At 40.1% G+C, this 15,831-nt stretch overlaps 1 protein-coding gene across 2 annotated transcripts; it reads right to left on the minus strand.

Annotated features, from left to right (window-relative positions):
* Positions 1 to 693: 693 nt before the first annotated feature.
* On the minus strand, positions 694 to 9,775 carry IL20RA (interleukin 20 receptor subunit alpha). 2 transcript variants are annotated; one of them, XM_026845456.1, is made up of 6 exons: positions 9,649 to 9,775; positions 7,660 to 7,838; positions 6,831 to 7,006; positions 5,093 to 5,237; positions 4,410 to 4,549; positions 694 to 1,941 (listed from the first exon to the last, which is right to left on the minus strand). In XM_026845456.1, exons 1-6 carry the CDS (start codon positions 9,720 to 9,722, stop codon positions 1,039 to 1,041), a joined length of 1,617 nt encoding a protein of 538 aa, XP_026701257.1. In that variant the 5' UTR covers positions 9,723 to 9,775; the 3' UTR covers positions 694 to 1,038. The 2 variants fall into 2 exon arrangements, with proteins under 2 accessions (XP_026701257.1, XP_026701259.1); XM_026845458.1 differs by lacking the exons at positions 4,410 to 4,549; positions 5,093 to 5,237.
* Positions 9,776 to 15,831: the final 6,056 nt, after the last annotated feature.

Consider the following 15,831-nt stretch of genomic DNA (forward strand, 5'->3'; position numbering starts at 1 on the left):
TAATTTCTAGAATATCCCGTAATTTTGCTATCCTAAATAAATATGACATGACATGGACAAAAAGTGAACTTGGATCAGAAGTACTGGTCAGGACATCAGATAAGAAAAGAAAGGCCACAGGTACACTTTCTGGGTCTGTCAATGCAAGTGGGATGAGTCTGAAGAAGCAGTAGTATGAGTGAACAGACTCCTCTGTCTGAGCTAGTCACGCCAGCCTGCCACTAAAGTCATCGGAGAGGAATGGACACTTGCAGGACATGAGTCATACAGATGCTGCAGTGCGAGTGCCTACAGCTGAGTGAGACATGGGCTGTCCAGTAAGACTACAAGTGTTTCACTGAATCCCTTTGTGCCGTATTTTCCCCCAGTTTAAAACATGACTAATGCTTGCTTTCTTCTCCCTTACGTCTGTTGAGCTTGTAGGCAGACCTGCTAAAAGAATTGTTGCTGGTTGCGTATCTGCACAGCACAGCACTGAAGGGACCTTGCACCTCAGGCAAGTCTTTCAAAAGAAGTAAGAACTTAAGGAGGAGAATATTTACAAAACAGAAACAAAATATACACAGGAATGCTCTTAATTTCCACAAAAGTCAGCTCAAACCATTACAAGTAGCAGCAGTGATATCTAGAAAAGACTTCATTGTGTCAAGATACATGAAATAGTCCAGCAAAATGTCATATTGTTGTTTTTTATTTGCTAAAAAGAACTGCTTTCAAATGCTGATAATTTGTTTTGGTAGGAATTACAATGTGAAAATCCTAACAGCATCCTGTGTAAAAATATATATTTTTTGAAAAAGAAGATAATCTCATAACCATCATGCTTTACCAGAAATGTTTATGATGAGTGTCAAAATCAACTATACCATGTCTGAAAACTGTTATAAATAACGTATCATGAGTAAGTTGTTCAACTGTGATGGTTCCAAAAACTTTGGTACATTAAGATGTGTTTGCTCCACTGAGTCCATCACTCTCTTTGGCAAAGTAAACAAGATTTTGCTTTTTTAGAATATTTTAGAAAATTACTGTTCAGTGTTACATTTCTACATGCAGTCCCCACTGTTCCTTGAATTGCAGGAGATACACTTCTTGGTCCTCTGATGATTCATAAGATACCTCCTCCTCATACAGTCTGGACAAAATTCCTTCTTTATCAGGATCATCACACTTGAATACTCCTTCACATACCTGATTTTCAACACTGGACAAGGTAGGAATATACAGTCTTCCAGTGTGAGGATCCCAATCTACTAATATGGTCTGTTCACCTTCTTTCTCCGTGAGGCCCTGTGCTATTTTTTCCAGCTGAGGATAGGCTATCTGCCCAGATTTTTCAGTATTGAAGTCCACCAAGTTGATATGGGTTTCACTCGGCAATTCATCTGCTGCATCAACCATCTTCCAATTAATTTCCTCTATCTTCTGTCCCAAACAAGGGTCTGCTACCCTCACCCCTAGTTGGGGGCAGTATGGCTGTCCTGTTTTCCTATTAACCAAGTTCTCCACACCAATCTGTGGCTCATCTAGCAGTCCCCTGGAGGCAGAAGTCTTCTCTTGTAGCTTCTGACCGGGACTGAAGTCTTCAGCCCTTACATCATGTTCATACTCTACAGTCCCTGCATTTTTCTGTCTCAAAGTATTCTTTGTTTTAAGCTGGCCATAAGATGGCCATTTCCCAGTTTGGTCCCCTTCCACCAAAACATCCTCTTCATGTGAAATATCAAGCAAGTGTTTTGTTTCCAACACTTCTTTTGAAGCCAAATCATTCCCTTTGGTGCCACTGTAAACAGTGTAATAACAAGGACTTTTCCTCTCTGAGAGATGACTGGATTCCTGAGACGGCTTGTATTCATCCATGTTAACGGTGATAAGGTTGACCACTATTTTATCACATGGTATGAAAACACTCTCCTTGCATTTGTCAGTGTAGTGCCATACCTGTAAAGCCAAAAATATTTTGATTTGTGTGAAGTATAATAAAAATACCATCCTGTTGCTTCTTATACCGTCACATAGCTTTAAAATACAAGGCTAGGCTAGACCTTATTAGGAGGTTATTTCAATTTAGGGAAGAAGGAAGTTCATCATCGAAACCTCCAGGAGTGTTAATACGCTCCACTTTTTTTTTTTTCTATCCAAAGTAAAACTATATATGACCAGCTCTAATATCCCTTTTCTCATCTTCCCCATGTCAAAATAATGGTTAGCACAATTCTGTCAAACTCTGGTTTTGTTTCCACCAGCATAAACTCAAGATCAGAGTTGTCCTTGGGTCACAGATTACAGAATCTGTTCCACTCTTTTTAACCAGTGAAAAGGAAGTGCAGCCAAAACCACATCCCACAAGCACAGCAGAGGCAGGCATCATGTTAAGGTATAGCTTACAGAGAAGACTGCTTTTGTGACTCTGTGATAAATCAGCTAATTAAACAACAGGAATCTTTCTAAAATGAGTAATATTTCTAACAGGAATAAATACTGTATAAATAGTCACTAAAGTGCAATAGAAAAACAACCACCAGAAGCTGCACTTCAGTGCTTTCAGACTTGAATGGAAGACTAAGACCACTAATCGATGTACCAGGTGGTGTGAAAGCTCCCCCAGATCAGAAGTGCTGGACCAAAATAAACTGTTTATTTCACCTCCCCCAATCACACGGAGTGCCCAGGTGGGATAGTCTGTAGGTTGGGAAAGCCACAGAGCATCATTAAAATACCAGGTCTATATTCATTTGTTACCTTAACATCAACTGAATCCAGAGATGGAGAAATAAAATTGAAGCTGCAAGGTGGTCACAAAAAAGTGCAATGGCCATTAAAAAAAAAAACCCACCAACATACAAATTATAGATTTATTAGAGAAAAAAAACTCCTGGAGCTGGAGTTTAGTCTGATATTGAGTGTGAATTTTTCACTAAGTAGCCCTTTACATTCTTGGACTATAAAGAGCTCTGTCGTTATAGCTCTCCAAGGGAGATCAAGCTATCTCCCCCTGCTAAGCCCTGTGTCCCAGGATAAAGAATAAGAAAGACATTGAAAGACTTCTTACCAGGGCCTGTAGTGACAAGTAGCAATGGTTTTAAACTGAAAGAGGGCAGATTTAGACTGGATATAAGGAAGAAATTCTTCGCTATGAGGGAGGTGAGACACTGGAACCAGTTTCCCAGAGAAGTTGTGGATGGCCCCTTCATTGCAAGTGTTCAAAGTCCGGTTGGATGGGGCTTTGAGCAAGCTGATCTAGTGACATATGTCCCTGCCCATGGCAGGGTAAGTTGAAATATTATAGATGATCTTTGAAGGTCCCTTCCAACCCAAAGTACTCCATGATTCCACAGTTCTGTGATAAAATCAGTGACTCAACAAGTGCAGGAGGTGTCTCTGTGCACATCTGAACACACTGCAGCAGCAGTTGCTCTGCTCCTTCCGAACTCTTCTGAAACCGCAGTCGCCCTGTGAACATTCCTCCTAACACCTCTGTGCTGCTCTAGATTTCTTCAGAAAGATCAGTGTGTTGAAACCAACATCCTTATACCTCCCATCCCACGGTGTCATGCAGATTGGATTAACATCAAAGTGCTATTCACTAGTGTAATTGCATGTTTATGGTTGAGCAACTTGTTTAGAGATAGCCGTGAGAAAGCTCTGCTGGGCTCATGAGATGGAAACCAGGAAAATTTGCAAGACTTCATGTATTCTTTCTAAAAAATTAACAAGCTTTGCAGGTCTAAGAAACCTGCAAACATTTTTACATAGAAAGTGTATTTGGGGTGTCTAAATAACACAATGTGTTTGTTTATACATCTCTGGGTGTTAGGAAAGGGTACAGTAATTGACAGTATTCTTGAAATCCAGATTAAATTATCTGTATGATGCACATGTGCTAAATCCTTCAAAATCACAAATAAGTGGAAAAATCTGGTAATACCCAGTAATAGTCCAAGCAAACACGATGGGATTTGTATACTGCTTAACTATCTTCCCTTCTTGTTTTTGAATTCAACCAATTAGTAACTTTTGTTCACTGAATCTCTACAGTGCTTCTTCCTAGATAAATTTAGGGAGTGCTGACTTCCTAACAGAGTTTGCCTCAGTGCACCTTACACCTTGCTTATGGCAATGACGCTTCCCAAACGAACAGCTCTGCTCTGATCCTCAATAGCTCTGGTCATCTTTTCAGATCTGGTCATCTTTTTAAACACAGCTGCTAACTTGAGTTATTATGGTGGGTTTTTTTTGCATTCAATAACCCTCAATGTGATATTCTTTTCTTGATCCGAATGGGAACTAGAGCTTTTATTTGCAGCTAGATGTGGTTTGCTCCCAGCTGACTCAGAGTCCTGGAAAATGCACAGCTCTGCTGTGAGTGCCCAGGTTGGCAGTGACCTCCTGCAGCAAAGAACACTTACCAGGTTTGTTGGATGTTTCTGTTTTCTGACATGAATATACCTGTGCACACAATAGCATGTCATTGAAATAAAAAGGACAGCCAGCACGATAGGCAGAATGTATCCAAATATGATTGTTATAGTCTCATCTGCTGTTTTATCTGTTAACAAAACAAAAGTTTTCATTGTACTGAGCAACTTTTCATGTATTCAGATAGTAATGTGTGCATTCACCACACTGCTTTCTGGGTATGGGATGCAAATATTTTAGATAAGAAATTTGCAGGAAATTTTTTTTAAAATGACATTTTGAACTACAGGACAAATTTTATTATCCAAATTATAAATTAAATTCTAAAAAGAAGTAAAACCCCTCCCTCGGGTTCTCCTGTTGCTAGCTTCAGATTAACCCAGCTCTGCCACTCCCAAACCTCATTCGAGGAGAAAAAATATTCTCCATTCACTAAAACTCAAAGACTGCAGATCCTTTTCTTCAGTGGTACTGATGTACCTTCCAGTCAGTAGAACCCAGCTATGTTTTGCTAAAGGCAAAGATTTTTTTATCAGTACAAATGCTCAGAGAGGGGAGAAACAATGCTAGCTTTCACTCTCAGAATGGATACATTAAAAACTCACAAACTCAATCAATATGATTTTTTTTCTAACTTGCATCTTCTTTTTGTAACTTGCCAGCTTACACTCACCATTCAACGTGGCAATACAATATTCTTTGGAGAACCCACTGTGCAAAAGTGGTGTGGTGACATGTATCTGTGCGCTGACACAATAAGCTGTCCCAGGTTCTAACCAGGGCACAACCAAGGTGTTGTTGCTGATGGAGAAGAACCACTGTAAGACATAAAAAAAGATTATTTTTTTTCCCTTTAATGCCTCAGTTACAGAAAGGTAAAGATCTTATGTGTGAAATGCGTCAAGCACACAAATTTTCTGGAAAGAATAATGATACTGTAAGAACTGCCAGCCGCATCCTTTTTTTCTGAATGCAATCAGAACTCAAGTTATTTATTAGGTCACATCCTCTCTGGATATTTTATTTTCCATTCAATCATTCTTCTACCACTACTGAACAATTTCACGCTTTATATGAAGTCGCATCATGTGCCACCACTATCTCACATTTTCATGTTAATGTTGCAATAGAGCTAAAGTTTCACTCCAGCCATAGGACAGTGAAAGGCACATGGTACAGTTCCACCAAATCTTTCAAATTGGGATATTCTAATAAAGACAGGAGTCTTAGAATAATGGGTGTTATGTAGACCTTGGAGTCCAAAGTAATTGCTATATGTCATGCATCTTTATGAAAAAAAAAACCCCACAAAACCCCTTTTGTCTACCACTAATAGCTAATCTTGGCATTTTAATATCCCATTTGACAGAAGGTGGCCTTTTTGGTGTAAAGTTTCTGTCTCTTCAGGAAATTCAGAGATTTGTCAGACAGATTGTGCCTGGGGGACACGAACAGAAAAACGAGTATTTCTGTAAGCGATCACTGAACTCTTCCTCATCTTAAACTGTGTGTTTAAGCCGAGAACTACTACTTGCTAATGAAATGTAAATCTGCGGAGACAAAGAAATGAAGATGTTTAGATGCGGTAACAAAGGATGCACTTTGTCATGATGTATTGTGAGTATTGTTAGTAGCCTGACTGGCTGGGGAGCAGCCCTGCCGAAGGGGACTGGGGACAGGCAGTGAGCTGAACGTGAGCCAGCAACATGCCCTCACAGGAAAGGAGGCCAACAGCATCCTGGGCTGTGTTAACAGGAGAAGAGGGACGAGATGGAGGGGAGGGACTGTCCCCCCTGGCTCAGGCCTCATCAGACCACATCTAGAATACTGTGACCAGTTTTGTTCCCCCCAATACAGAAAAGACTGACAAACTGGAGCGGGTTTAGCAGAGGATCAACAAGACGGTTGGGGCTGGAGCCCTGTGAGGGGTGGCTGAAGGACTGGAGTTTGTTTCACAAAGCCCCCTGGTTTCAGGGGGACCTAACAGCAACCCCCAGGATGATCCAGAGAAGTCATCAAGAAGACAGAGCCAGTCTCTTCAGTGCTGAATGGTGGGAGGATGAGAGACAATGGACATTAAGTTCCAAAAGAAAGGTTCAGATTGGATATAAAGAAATACTTTTTCCTAAGAGGAAAGACAAGGTGAAACAGGTTGTGCAGTCCCCACCATTGGAGATTTTCAGGATGCAACTGGAAAAACCTTGAGTATCTGGTCTGAGCTCACAGCTGATCCTGCTCTGAACAGGACTTTGGATCAGAGACCTTCTGAGCTCCCTTCCAAGCTGAATGATCCTATAATTCCTGTAAGGCTATAAAACCTATTTTGATCCTTGTTGTTATGGACAAAGTGCATTTCAAGAAGCAAGAGCACAGATTTAATAGTGCAGTTCTACAGCCTTATCAAAGCTTACCCGCTTCTTTGTTTTTTTGTTGAGGACAGACACGTTGTACTGCAGGCCAGGATACACCTGAAGCAGAGATACAGATTCTCCCTCAGGACTTCTCTTCCACTTCTCAGGAGCAGTCAGAATGATTGAAATAGATTTCTCAGTAGAAGATACACTTACCATTGGTGGATCAATTTTAGCTGGAAAAATGAACATGAACAAAAAGCAGTCAAATGCAGTAGAGGCACACTGATTTGACCATGTAGTTTCTTAAAGTGGACGACATTAAATTTTTGTAATGTTTTGGGGAGTTTATGCAGGACTTTGAACAATTTATTTATATTGGTAGAAAATTATTTTATCAGATAACTAAGAGGATCATTACAGTGAGAAAGTGAACACTGACTTGGGATTTTGCCTAAAAATTCCTGTGACCACAGGATAAACAACCTTGAAACTCAATTTGCTAAAACAAGCTAAATTACGAGTATGTTCTCAGATTATCTAGCACAGATAAGAGATATTGTGCTCTAGAGTATGATTACTGCTTGGTTTAATAGAGCCTTTTCAGAATCAGAGTTCTTTATACTGCGGATGTGCCACAGCTTTTATTTGCCTTGAATAAAGCTTTACCATAGCATAAAAAAGTATTCGGTACATATAATTCTGCATATATAGCACACATATATCCAAATCCTAATACGATTTTTCAATTACTTCTGCCAAAAGCATAAATGTGAAACAACTGCAAAAAAAATCTAACCTCGTGTTAAAATTTAAATATCATATAGTCTGAGCACACACTATCAGTGCAGGCCATTGAACATCTGGCTGTGTGGTTAGTTTTCCTTACTGTCTGTAAGGGGGTTGAATCGTGTGGTCTCCATCCAGTCAGAGCACATCCCATTTAGGAAGGCTTTAACACTCGCATAGTATTGCTCTTCGTAGTCAGAGGTCTCACTGGAGAGGTCACACCATGTTCTGCTGATATTCCTGCATTCTGGCTTTCGAATCCATTTGCCAACACCATACCTATATTGGAAAAGAAAGAGAAAGGAGCTGTACAAAAGCTACTGCCATGATATTAGTCATCTGACAATACAGCACAGAAATTGGTATTACAGCCGATAAAACTGTTTGCTTATTTTGCAGAAATCTGCCATTTCAAGGAATTCCCAACTTTGGCTGAGATAAACCACAAGATTTTCACAAGTCTGTAATGAAAGATAAATCAGAGTAGGCCCTATCAAGAAAAGGCCATATAGAACTAACTGGGATGTTACTGCAATCTAAGTCTAGTTTTGCTTGCACAGACCAAAACGCTCTCAACTTTGGATTCTAAATCTTTAAACTCTAAACACATGATCAGAGTCAGGACAACTATTCACACAGAGACAAAGTTCTGTCAGAATGGTCAATGGCTCATCCTGGTGTACAGAGGCAGATGATGCTCAGGGTCTCCAAGATGAGTGGAGAGGAGACTACACATCACTGACTTGATTCTTTTTCTAGTTTAAAAGAAAGACTCCACTGGAATACAGGGAACTTCAAATCCCCTCTAGTTGAAAAAGAGGTATTATATCTGCTACCAGCAATGCCTCAGTACTGACCAGATCTTATACACTAGTAGAAGATATCAAGACTTCCTTTAAAGATTCCTGCCTGGATTTGCTTAGAAGCCCCTGCTCCTCAAAGCTGCATTATTAAGAATTCCCCTTTGACTGCTAATTAGTAAGGGCATGTGGCAGCTTCTAATGACTTCAGGACAGTACCACTCACCAGCATTTTCCACCTAGCTCAAGGCCTTGCTCTCCTAAGTAGGCAGAGGCACATATGAATATCTTTGTACTCTGTGAAAGATGGCCATACCTATGATGACAGACTCTTCTGTAGATCAGTTGATCCTGTAGAGTCTGCATAGCCAGTGCTTTCTGAGCATTTTACCCTCTACACAATTATCGTTCATTCCATAATTACTGAGCACTATCCCCTTTTCTAGGAGGTGGACTATGTCACTCCTCTGTTAGAACAGAGGGCACGATCTGAGAAAAAGAGATTGCAGTCTCTGTAGAAGCAACTCCAGTTCAAGTTCCAGGAAACTTCTAGAGATCTACATCTGTTTTAGTGTAATGAAAACATTAGTAGATCGAGGAAAGTGTAAATACTAGAGGTAAAGTTACATCATGCGTGACAACAGTGCTATACCTATTTATAAGCTAAACTTCCAACCCTGTCCTTCAGAATGAACCAATGCTCTCTCAGTGGGAATGAAGGAAATGGATTCTGGTCCTCACTCAAATTCCTTGATATCCTACGAAGGATAACATAAGGGCCAGATATTCCAATCACATTACTTGGTTTTCTACAGTACTCAATAACTTCAGTGGGTTTTCTCCTAGACTACAGAGGCTTGCGGGATCAGAAAAAAATCTGTGGGGGTTGGGTCTGCTAGAAAAGACGAACAAAACATTGGGTGCTGTTCATATTGTATTAAATACTGCATATCCAGATCTGTTTAAATGCATATAGTGTGTTCATATGCCAATTCACAGCACGGTCCTCCTTCATCCTTCTGTCTCATTTCTCAGAAATACCCCTGAAAGCTCCCATGCTGCATCCTACACTTCTTTCATAGAAAGAAAGTCTCCTTATGAATTTTTAACTGAATCTGAAGCAGTACCAGAAGTAAAAGTTAAAAACCACACTGCTTAAATCTAGGCCACATTTTAGTTCTCCTTTCTTTACTTTTTAGCAGCTCTATCTTGTATAAAGATTTTTTTAGTTATTATTTAAAATGTTAAAATAAAAGTCAGTGGGGAATAAAATAAACAAGCCAACTTACACCAAATACTTCACCTTGTAGAGCACTCCATCTCCTGTGCCTTCTGGTGCTGACCAGTGAAGGACATTCTTCATGTTTACAGATTCAAAATGGACATTCTTTGGGTTGGGCAAAGAACAACACAACCCTCCTGAGAAAGAAAATAAAAAAGAAACAACACACACTAAGCATCTGCAAATACATATTTTTCCAAGTTAACCGAAAAAGATACTTATTTTTAAGTAAGCCATAAAGTTCTATATACTGCCTTTCTTCACATTAGAAGCACAAGGTTGTTGTCTGTGGAACTTCAGTTTTTTCAAGTGTCCCTAGCTAGTGCAGTCCCAAATTCCAACTGTATGAGTGTCTTTTTCTCTAGCAAAAATGGCTTTGCAATTTATGACAGACGTTGGCATGGAAATATCCAGGGACTGGAAGCTAAAGCTAGAAAAGTTCAGCCTAGAAGAGACACACATTTTTAAAATTGTAAAGGTATTTGAATATCAGACCAGTTTAACAGCAGAAATTTTAAAAATATCCTTGATGCTTCAGTAGAATCTTGTTGTAGCTGAGTGGACTTTTAAAAATCAAACCAGGTATTTTTAAAAAGACATGTGGAGTCTAATGCAAACACAGCTTCACAAACAGAAGTACAATTTCACACTTAAGAACCAGACTGAATGATCACAATAGCCCCAATGTCATCTGATCATCCATGCTGATTCTTCAGCAAAACACCTCCTGTTAGGTCACTCATTGTGTGAAATTGCTGTTTCATTGCACCAGCTTTTGAGAAGAATAAACAAGCAAGTCTGTGGCTCTTAAGAACCCAGTTTCACATCTTCCTAATAAACACTCGTAATCTAATAAATTTAATGGAGATGCTCACATTACTAAACTGCTTGGCTGTGGGCCCAGGGGCAGAATCCCAAGCTCCAAGCCGTGACTGAATCTCCAGCACCTCCTGCCATGAGAGATGCACCCGTGGGAGCAACCCTGAGACCAGCCCTCAAGCTGTAGCTGGTGGGAAGGAGCTTCTCCTTGCGAGTGGCCACAGGAGCATAATGGGGAAGAGAAAAAGTGAATCTGTGGTTCTTCAAGACTTTTCAAAACCATTTAAGCCCTTCCTCCAGGGATGCAATTCTAGTTCTTAAAATAACAAAAAGAGACAAAGAAAGGGGGAAATGGTGGGAACCTGTCTGAATTAATAGTCCTTGACATTTGTAATTTCCTTAAACAGACCTTAAGGGTTTTTTGTAGTATATATCATTATTACTAGAGCAACAGTGTTCATCCTCCTGTATATGAAACACATAGTTGCTTTTGTAAGTAAAAGTCACCACCATCTTCCTATTAACTTGCTGACTTCTAGTTGTCTTTAGGCCAAACAGTAAAAGCTTTTCTCTTTGATACATTTAATAAAACAATTTCCTGGCAGTTCTGTAGAGACCAATTACTTTAAACTGTCTCAGTGGAAACTCTGGGTTTTCCAAGCCCCTAGCTGTATGTTAATGTTCAAAACAGACTCTGGTATACACCTTCATCTGTATCTTCAGATCATAAAGCTGTTTATGGAGCATATTTCTAATATTGCTCTCTTTTTATCTCTAGAACTTAACTAGTGTTCAATGGCTTTTAAATTTTTTATAGTCGGAGAACCAGTTTCACTGGGTATAGTCTTTAGGGCAAGCTTTTTTAGTTACAAAAAGTATACAAAAATTTCCATTTCCTTGAACACAGAAATGCCCAGTGACAGTCACCTTGCAAGAGTTCAAACTATAGATTCAGTTATAATGAAATAAAAGAAGTTTCAGGATGCCTGGGGATGTGAAAGCAGCAGAGAGAGACCTCCAGAAATCTGCTTTACTCTAGCAGTTGCTTCCAAATGGGAGATACAGAACCTAGAAAATAAAGGGTTTTGATTTCCCCCCAAACAAATGTCCTCTGCAACTGCTTCAGGTGAAACAAATCCACATGTAAAGATGAAGCTGCCCAAGAGAGTCAAGAAAACAGCCTAAAATTGGCAACATCTGTTCAGTAAAACAAAGAATCTCCTAATGTGCATGCTACTAAGAAGAATAAATCAAAACCAGCATTACACAGACTAAGAAATCATCCATGCAGCAAGTCTCATTCGTTGTACCACGTCCCAGCACTAAAGTGTATGGGGCTTCAGGAAACCCAGCAACTGCATAATCAACAATTGGGAATAAGAGATTAAAAAAAAAAAAAAAAAAAAAAAAAAAAAAAAAAAAAAAAAAATCAGAAGCACACAATGCTGCTCAAGAAGCCCTGAGACAGTCAACCGGCAATCTGTGTAGAAAGGGAGGGAGGGACTGAGGCACAAACAAACTTTCTGCTGCAATTCCCAAGTAGGAGGAAATACAGCACAGGTATTTTCTTTTGCTGGAAAACAAAGCCATAAAAGTCTTCTCATTAAAAGAGAATGAGGAAAAACTAAGAAGTCCAACAAGGAGAAATTTAAGAATAACAGAGTCTGGAAGAGAATACAGTATATGCTGCACAGTCCAAAAACCTTCAGAGGAAAGATTAAAATAATTCTAGCACTTAACCAGCAGCAGATGAGGAGATTTGTGTCTGGTAACTTGGGTTCTCAGCAAGACATCTACTTAGCAGTTATCATAAAGAGCAGAGGCAGATAAACTCTTCCATAAGTTGGTTCATCTCTCTAGTTAGGACAGACCAGACTGGGTGCATCTGTCTCCCTCCAGTGGAGATGGCTTTCATCAAGGCCCATCAGCCTTGATCTCTACTTCCTTGGCAGTTAAAACTTATCAGAGATGCACCTTGTCCAAGGAGGAGTGACTGGGAATACTGTAAATCTTCACCTGAGAAGGATGATCTATCCTACATGTCCACCACAAACGAGTAGGAAAAGGAACATAGTCCAGTTCCAGCCAGAAAGGAGGCACTTGTGGGAAAAGGAGCAACACATGAGGATGGTTCACCTGGAAGGGCTGCTGGATCTTTTAAAGGGCAGATTAGAGAAACACCTGCCAGAAATGGTACTAATCTAGCCTATTCTGCCAGAGGAATGCACTGGGTGCTCTCTTAAAGCCCCATTTTGATAGGTTGTCTTATACTGTCAGCTTTGCACTGTGTAGTAATAAATTTGGCAGGGATGCTGCTGAATCAGATGCAGGACAGCTGAAAACATCCCTAACATCTCACTTTTCACATCTTTTTTCTTTAAAAGTTTTGGAAATGTGTACTGCTTATCAGGCTAATCCATAGTCACTGAGCTGAACCAGCTGGAGACAGCCAGCTCATGACAGACAAGGGGAATTACTTCCACTGGTTTTCTGAATAGTTTTTTGTTTTCCTGTTCCTCTTGACATTTGTCCATCCTTGCATAAAAACATTTATATTCCTTGAGCACATTTTACAGCAGCAAGAGTCGGGCATTTGTCTGTTACATTAAAATCTTTTTAAACTAGTAACATGCAAAGGTGGGTTTTTTGGTTGATATTTTTTTTTTCTTTCTTTTCTTTTAATTTCCCTCCTCCTAGTGTGGTTTCAGCTGTGGTAAATGAAGTTTCAAAACAGAAACAGTGACTGCAGCAGATGAGCCAGTCTCAGTATGCAGAACCCACAGACTGTATCTTTACAAGATCTGAAGCATTACAACACTGCCGGCATGCTCTCACCTGCCCCCACCTTGGTGTCATTTGGAAGGCAGAGGGACTAAGACCGTTAACTTTCCATTTGCTTCAAAAGCAGAGATTTGGTTTCTAATTCTGGTCTCGTCCCTTTAGTAAAGACTTCTGTTTAACCTTACAACAAATCATGCAAGTTTTTGTATTGCTCAATTCTGCATCTGTAAAACAAGAATAAAACTATCATGCTCCCCTATTTCTCCAGGAACAGTTAAGAACAAACTCCTTCATGTTTATTTGATGCTTTGTAGTATCAGGAGGCATGCATAGAAAATAGATCATACATAAAGCTTTTATGTTCCATGGTTATCAGTCAGGAAAGGACTCAAGTACGTGCATCAGCTTGTTTTTAAACACAATATATCCAGTTATATTCTCATTTTATTTCCATTAACCGGCATTAATGGCATGGGTGTCACATGGAGTATTTTCAGTTTGTACTGCCCTAGGTGAGAGCAGAAACCAGTCATACATGTTGCTTTGCTAGGTTTAGTCTGTCTCATCAATAGTCTGTAATGGCTGTCATCACTTCCCACTATAAAAAAAGTAACTTTATTTATTTCTTGCATGGAAGAACCTGGAGCCCTTATTACTGTCTTTGGAAATGCTGTAAATCAGACTTTGAGTAATATCATTCCTTACATCTTCATGACTCTGCACACCTGGACTGGAAAGAAAGTAATAATATAGGCTTGCAAACTTCACCACCGCAACAAAGATCCAAGTCCTGATCTTAGAACAAGCTGTTGTGAGACTCTCCAAAATAGACATGACTTAGCCTGAAAACACCTTCATGTGTGAGCGAAAAAACCCACTGACGTCAGTGAGATTTTTCACATGAGTAAAAGACTGCATGGCAGGTGCCTCATCTTCTCGTTATGAAAGTGTCTGCTGGGTTTAAAAACCTGGTCCGTTTTAATCACGTAGAGCTCCCTGCCAGGTAATGTGCCTTGCTTGAGTTGGCACAGTTCAAAGCTTGGTTTTGGTTACAGCCATATCTATCTATCCATGCACACACACATATACAAATACAAGTATTAACACACATAATTTCCATGTTACAACTATTATCTATGCAGTGTATCTGATTTTTATCTGCTAGAAGGCACCACTGCCTGTCTCAGTGACGAACAGCTGTGTTTAATGTCAGTCTTGCAGAATAAATACAGCTGCAACTACCTGTGACCTCTCCCTCTAAACAGGTTTGTTAACTTTTCACTTGAGTTGAGTAACCTAGCAGCTGCAAAGCATAAAAATACATAAAAACGTAGATATTTTTTTCTGTACCCTGGCTAAAGTTCTGGGGTGGGGAGAAGGCAGAGGGCCCGCTGAAAGCTGACCCGTTGACACAGAAATGCCTCCTGTGTAAGTACTGTTGTTGACTGTACCGCTCTCAAGCAGAGCGATCATCTGCTGTGTTTTACTGCAGCATGGCCACAAGGGTGAAAACACCAAGTTATCCAATAAAATAAGACAACAAAGGTCACAGGGCTTCTCTAGACAACTATAAGTTATAATTTAAGACAGTGAGTGATGTGGAAAGCATTAAGACAGAAAGGCAAGCCTTACTGCAACACAGCTTTTCCCAATAGTCACAGTAGTAAAACCCAGGGACTCTTCCCCTATAGTCTCAGAATTTAAAAGAGGAACTCCTTTTCTGACACCATCAGATACTTTGGCATCAATTTCTGCTGTATTTTCTTATACAAAAGTGGCCCTTGGGAGTACCTCTGATGGAAGAGGCTCCTTTGCGCTGGGTGCTGAATTTAGACAATGCTGCAGGCACACCCTGTGCCTCACCATTTGCAGCTGCCACAGATTTATTTCATGCTTACATACCCTGGAGAGAGGGCAGCCTTTCCAACAGGCCGAGTTCCCAATTCACCTTTTCCCACTGGGAGCTTAGACCCACCAGTGAAGTATCAAGTGATTTAGGAGCAATCTAGGACATGAAACATTTTCTTCTGGTGATGCTGTAAGCCGCTGCCTTTTCCTTTCGTTCAGCTTTAGATGTTTTCCACCAAACTCTGGTGGGATCTTGCTTGCTCCTTCTAGATTGCTGCTCTTCATTCCTTAAGGAATTTTTGCTCTCTCTTCTTTCTCCAGCTCATCTATTTCAATGGTTATGTTGTTCTCAGTGAAAAATATTCCCTCGAACACATGTCTAAGCATAGCATAGAAATGGCCATACTCAGAACCAATGTCCATTTAGCATCATGTTTGGTGGTACTTGCTAGAAGAGGGTTGGGACTGTCTTTTCTGGCACATCTACAGCCACAGGCAAGCTGGCACTGGCCATGAAGGAATACAAGGGAGTACACCAAAGTGATAAACAGCCAAAATTGGATATCAGAAGTTACAGAGAGGAAGGGAAACCCAGAAAAGCCAGGAATACACGTTAGCAAATGTCATTACCTGCTATTAATCATCTTAGCAACAATTTAAACAAATGAGTTAACTTTTTAAAATTAAGTGGGCTTGGAAGTTCTTCCCTGTGCCAATTCTTTTAGACTCGAACTCAACAGGC

This window comes from Athene cunicularia, assembly GCF_003259725.1.
Source record: "Athene cunicularia isolate RWA chromosome 3 unlocalized genomic scaffold, athCun1 chr3_part1, whole genome shotgun sequence".
Lineage (NCBI taxonomy): Eukaryota > Metazoa > Chordata > Aves > Strigiformes > Strigidae > Athene > Athene cunicularia.